Raw genomic sequence first — 6,239 nt, 5'->3', positions numbered from 1 at the left:
GTTCTGAAGGCAAAAGGGGGTCCAACCCGTTACTAGCATGGGGTACCTAATAAAGTGGCCGGTGAGTGTATATTTATTTTTTTATGTCAAAGATTTGGGGCCATCTAGACATTTCCATTGCATACCATACCAGCTGAGATCAGTTGGATTGTTTTTTTAACCAGGGCAGCAGTTTTCAGATTACAATATGTGCTTACATCATTGCAAAAGGGTTCTCCAATGTTTTCTCAGTTTATTAAAATGATATCAGATTAGTAAACAGAATGTGCTTTTGGAACATTGGATGAATGGTTGCTGATAATGGGTAATGTAAATATTGCATTAAAGATCAACCACCCACTCAGATCAGCTGGTATTCTGACTGTAATGGAGTGGGATGGAAATGTGTTAGTGTACATTTGACCGGTAGAGGGAGAGAAAGTGTGTGTGTGTGTGTGTGTGTGTATAGATGCTTTCAGCTAAATTAAGGTTTATGTCCTTAATTCATGTAGCCTACTTTTATTTTTGGTAACAACAATTATGGATTTTTTTGGGAGGAAAGACTCAGAGCTGGGTATAGTCATCAAGGAAATAAAAGTAAACCCTCAGTTGGTAAATAGCTATAGGAAGTGTCTTTCTACGCTAGAAAGATAGAACGGCCTGCCGGAGGAGCTCAAGAGTGTAGAGAATGTTCAGATTTTTAAGAGCAGGCTCAAGACCCACCTTTTTAACTTAGCTTTTCCATGTTCAGCCACGTGTTGGTGTTAATGTATGAGAGAGGGTGTGTGTGTCTATGGGTGTCTGGGGATAAATGTATGTGGTGGGGGTGAGGGAGGCAATTGCTCTTAACTGTAAAGGACTTTGTGCTACATTTTAAAATGTATGAAAAGTGCTCTATAAATAAAGTTGAATTGATTGCTTGATAGATAGTATATTCCTGACTGGAAGTATTCAGACTTGCATTGCAGTTTCAGTTACCACAATGGGTGTAAAAAAGGAAATGCTCACATTCAATATCCAAAACATCACTGTCACTGAGAAAATAAAGTGATTGTAAAAAAATTACCTGTGCTTTTCATAAATGTGTGAGAGAGACACACTGTATACATTAGTGCAAAAAAAAAAAAAGTGTCCTTAAATGAGACTGAAGTAACTAAATACCCACACTGGCCTTTTAGGGAATGTGTGTAGCTTCTGTCCAAGTTATCTTCACCCATGCATAAAGCAAAAATATAGCCTGTTTTACTTAAGCTGGACTTTAAGCAAATCCCTCACGTGATAGATAAGATATTTGTTTTGTAGTTAGTTTGTTACTTGAGCTAAACTGCAACAAAAAAACAGAGTTTCTGTAGTAAGATTAAAACGAGTGACAAATGTCGTACACAGGGTTGTTGACTGACCGTTCCAGCTTTACTGGACAGTTGACCTCAGTTTATTTAACCGACAACACGGCACTGCAGCGAGTCCGTAACTGTGGCCTGTTGCCTCTTACAAAAGTGGAACCAAGGTTTTGTTTGTCACATGGTGCCATTCACCTCTACACAGTCAAACGTCTGAGCCATGCACAGTAAAGTAAACATACCCAGTAATGAGATCAATGTCCCTGTAAACCAAGTGTGTGTGATGGTAGTCTGGAATCATGCTGGGGGCTCTGTAAGGGATGCAGTGCTTTGAGCCAAATTCTTGACATGTTAATGACAATGTTTACAGTGTTCACATATTGTCTTAGCTTCTTAACATATGCTAATTAACACTAAAAACATCTGAGGGATGGGATTGATATTAGTTTTGTAGGTATTTTTCACAAATATTGGGCCAATTAAAATTTGAACCTGGGGATGGCAAAGGGATTAGGGATATTTGTTGGGAACCATTAAGTTCTATACATAGGTTTGTGCCAATTTAAGTAGATATTAAGATATTCCACTGGATAAGTGAAATTTTGCACCTGCTGGCGGCGCAATAAAAGGGCACAGGATCACTGTGTTTAGATGAACACCAGTATTCCACTATCATTTTGATTATGAGAATCTGTGATATCCAAATTTGATACAGGTAACGCAAACAGCACATTCATGGAAATGCGCACACATCGCTACGGCAACCCTTTTCAAGAAGCTGGTCGAAGGAAGGAAAGAGGGACGCTGTGTTAGCACGTTCCAATAAGTCTGCCACCGCTGGTAAACTTTTTTTTTTTTTTTTTTTAAATCGTATTTTGCAAAAAATACCAATATTATTGGAAAATGCACTTTCATTGGCCATGTAAAAAATTTTGTCAGAATATCGTCTTTTTCAAAATAAGGGCAAAAAAAGGAATGTTGTGTGGTCCCTAAGCTCTCTAACTGCACTCAACACAGGATCTAAACACAGCTGAATTAGCACAACTTTCATGGATTTCTTTCACATCTACTGTAGTCAGATTCACTGTGTTCACTCAGAAGGAACCACTTCACATGGGTAGGCACATTTTAATGATATTTTGAACATGTTTAGAAGCTAATAAACACATTTAAAACTTGTCCTGTTTAAGTCTGTTGGGTGCTAACTCTAGCAGGAGGATAACACAGTGTAGGCAGCACCGATTGGTTTTGTTTTGCTCTCTACTGACAGCACTCCAAACTTACAAACAGAAGAGACACGTGATGGAATTGACCGGAATTCTCCTTTAATGTGTTTAAGATTACACACTAAGTACGCAATAGTGTAGTGAGATAGTGGTTCTCTCTCTCTCTGTCTCTCTCTCTCTGTTTGGTTTGGGGGATGTGCTGTCGACCCCAGAGGCTTTAAAAACAACAGGGGTTTACCGCCTGTGTTTATGTGGGTCAGAGGACAGGGAGTGGACAGAGGTAAGTTCAGACAGTGATTCTTTTTGCGTTCAAATTAGTCTTTTATTTTGAGGGGTAAATTATGCAATTGTATTTTGTTTGTTTTTTCAATAGAGGGGTAGTTTTTATCTTCTTTTCAACAACTCCTTTCAAAATACCATATTCACTTTTGTTTTGTTAATGCACTTTTAGCCACTAAATATGATTTGTCACATAAAATTGTACAAGTTCCAATTCCAGTGAAATGATAAGTGTATGTAAACGTCTGGAAACACAATGTGAATTCAGCAGGTAGCTAACGCGTATGCGTCACACAAATGCAATTCCATCATGCTGGTAAAACTGGAGCTGTAAAATTACATTTGCCAGTAAATTCCTTAACTTAAACTCAGCTTAAATTGGCTACCAAAAAGGGCACATTTACCTGTTTGTATAGAACATTTGGATGGCGCTGTGGCTGTAAATATCTCTGTCCCAGCCACTCTTTGTCTTTGTAACTGCCAGCCTGTCTAACCCATTAGCCCCTAGCATTCTTCCGTCTGCTGGCTGTTTATCCCATAATAAACTCTTTTTGCAGATTATCTCCACATGTGATGAGAGAGACAATAAGGGTTTACTCTTTTAATTATTGGGGGATCAGACTGACTGGGCTAAAAGAAGATTCTTTGGCAGGTCTCCCCTGCCCTGAACCAAATGTCCAGACTGCCCTACACACAATTAAATACAGTGTATAAAAGCTTTAGCACAGGTTTTGTGAAGATCTTAGCTTGATGACGACTCACCCTCACTGACTACAAAACATATCTTTCATTGGATTTTTGTTTAATTATATGAATATCTTAGAATAGGGTTTATGATGTTTAAATGGCTACACGGAGCACCTATGTGACAGTGTATAAAGTGCCTTTTGGTCAAAGTAACATGGAGTATTGCACGTCTTTCTGGTCAGGTAGATTCGGTCCAGCCAGCCAGGGAGGGACCATGAACCCTTTCTCACTGCTGTGGCTGTACGCGGCCCTGCCAGGTCTCCTGTGGGCCTCGCATGTCAGTCTCCCAGTGGAGGGCGACAATGACGCCTCCAGAGTCTGTAAACCCGCCCCCGACTGGGCGATAAACGGACGTTCACCCATGCAAGAGCTGTACGGAAATGTGGTGGTGGTGGCGCTACTGAAGGCCAGCTGACAGTTCTGTCTCACTCAGGCCTCCAAGTAAGAACACATACTTGTAGACAGTGTAAACAATGTCATTCACAATAAGAAAGATCCTTATTTTATAAAACATTTTAATGTTAAGGTTTTTAAGGGTCCTGTTATTGTGCATGCTGGCTCAGACTGACACACTGTCACGGCTTACTGCGACAGTTGCATTGAATAGTCATTGTTAATGTTATTACTAACACGTACTGTCCCTATTGGAGTCAGTTGCAACATAATGTGTTCTGTCACTTGCAAACGTCTGATTCTTTGTTGATCAATACCCAACTAAAGTACAGAACATGATGATGTAATATCCTGCCATCATCCAGAAGAAACACATGTTTGTGTTGATGTCACTTGATTGTTACAGGGTCGAGTGTGGGAAATGTCCAAAGTGCCCGCAGTTCAGAGATAGTTCAGGTCCTATCAAAATGTCTTAATTAGCAGTGAAGGGGGATTATTTACAGCTTTCTCTCATTCTTTACCTGTCCCTCTGCAGAATTGGAGGCCTGCGTGACAAGCTGAACCACAGCAACCTGACAGAGGTGTCTTTTATGATAGTGAATGAGCGGGACGCTCTGTCCAGAGCCATGTTCTGGGAGCTGAAGAGAAGAGCGCCCCCTGGTGTTCCTGTCTACCAGCAGGCTCCCTTTCAAAATGACGTGTGGGAGGCTCTGGATGGTGACAAAGATGACTTCCTGGTCTATGATAGGTAAGGCCTCTTCAAGACATGGATATCTTTTTGTAAAACCACAACCCCCAGTAGTTTAACTCTTTAATGAGTGCGGACATAAAATGTCTAAAACAGAAGTCCCAGCACCCTTGACTTGCCAGTTTTTACGGTCTGGTTTGGATCGTTCTCTGCTTTAATATTACATATTTACATATCACCCAATTTTTGATTATAACATAGTGTTAACTGTGAAAGGTTTTAAAAGTAAAACTATCTCACTATTTTAGCACATACAGAATATTAAAAAAATAATGTGCTTCGGCCTGGCACGGTATTCAAAAAGAATTTGAGATTTAAAAAAACCAAAACATAACTATGTCTTTTGTTTGCATTGTATTCTGTAAAAGGAACCAAGGCAGGAACCAATGAAATTGCAGTGATTCCCATCTACATTTGGATTCTATCTCCTCTCCTTTTCTCCAGGTGTGGGCTGCTCACCTTCCACATAGTGCTACCTTACAGTTTCCTGCATTATGTATACGTAGAGGCTGCAATCAGAGCCACCTATAATAAAAACATCTGCAACTGCACTGTAAGTAATCATAACACACGCACACACACACACACACACACACACACGGAAAGCTGCACTTATGGATAGTTTTATATTAACAGTGGATCATGAATAGTCATGCGTAATGTGAAAGTGGCAAACTCCCAGAATGGTCCAACAGCTCTGCCCTTCACCTCATCTCTACTGAGTTTTTTTGTAGCCTATTTTAGCTCATTGTTAGGATTGTCTTGTCCTTTCCTGCTCTCATCAACCTTGTTTCTAGCAGCAGCAAGCAGCTCTTTTCAGTACAACAAGCTCAGATTAACCCACTGTACACTACCTTCTCAGCACAACACAGCCTACTGGTCAGAAACACAACTCCAAATTAACATTATCATGTACCATCATGTTTGCTGGATGTGTAAATATGCAAATTTCAATATGCTTTACAACTTGTTCTGCTGCCCCGAGTGGTCAAATAAATGCAACAAATGCAGACAGAAAATTATAATGGCATGCATTCTATCTTTCCCAGGTCAATTCTACTTTATCAAGTGACCAGAAGAATCAAACAATGCAGTTAAATATCAGCCTGACAACTACAACACCCATTTCACAACTGGACACAGATGATCCTACGGTGAAAGACACAGCTCATGGGGCGACTCATCACCACAGCCATCATCTTCACCATCATCATCACCATCCTCATCCTCACCACCACCATCACAGCAGTCCCCAGAATCAGTCCCAACATAGTCAGAATGAAACTCTTCATCCTCTTAGTCATAATCACCCTCATCCTCAGCATCCTCACCCCCATCATCATCATCATCATCATCATCATCATCATCATCAGCGGCAGCGGCCTGGCAACCACAGTCATCCTGCTGGGATGAAAGTGGATAATCAGGATGCCAGTTAAATTACGAATGGTTTTGCTGTTTTTTTTTTCGTAGTATTTTGTTTTTGGTGACATGTTTTTTACTTTGATGACAGAAAACACAGGTAAA

The 6,239-nt window shown here is 40.3% G+C and overlaps 1 protein-coding gene across 2 annotated transcripts; it reads left to right on the top strand.

Annotated features, from left to right (window-relative positions):
• The first annotated feature begins 2,712 nt into the window (after positions 1 to 2,712).
• selenop2 (selenoprotein P2) lies at positions 2,713 to 6,239 on the top strand. 2 transcript variants are annotated; one of them, XM_034887538.1, is made up of 5 exons: positions 2,713 to 2,825; positions 3,754 to 4,012; positions 4,500 to 4,712; positions 5,157 to 5,265; positions 5,762 to 6,239. In XM_034887538.1, exons 1-5 carry the CDS (start codon positions 2,795 to 2,797, stop codon positions 6,149 to 6,151), a joined length of 1,002 nt encoding a protein of 333 aa, XP_034743429.1. In that variant the 5' UTR covers positions 2,713 to 2,794; the 3' UTR covers positions 6,152 to 6,239. The 2 variants fall into 2 exon arrangements, with proteins under 2 accessions (XP_034743429.1, XP_034743431.1); XM_034887540.1 differs by having other exon boundaries at positions 2,737 to 2,825; positions 3,758 to 4,012.

This window comes from Etheostoma cragini, chromosome 12 (genome assembly GCF_013103735.1).
Source record: "Etheostoma cragini isolate CJK2018 chromosome 12, CSU_Ecrag_1.0, whole genome shotgun sequence".
Classification (NCBI taxonomy): Eukaryota; Metazoa; Chordata; class Actinopteri; order Perciformes; family Percidae; genus Etheostoma; species Etheostoma cragini.
This window is presented reverse-complemented; position numbering and strand designations above follow the sequence as displayed.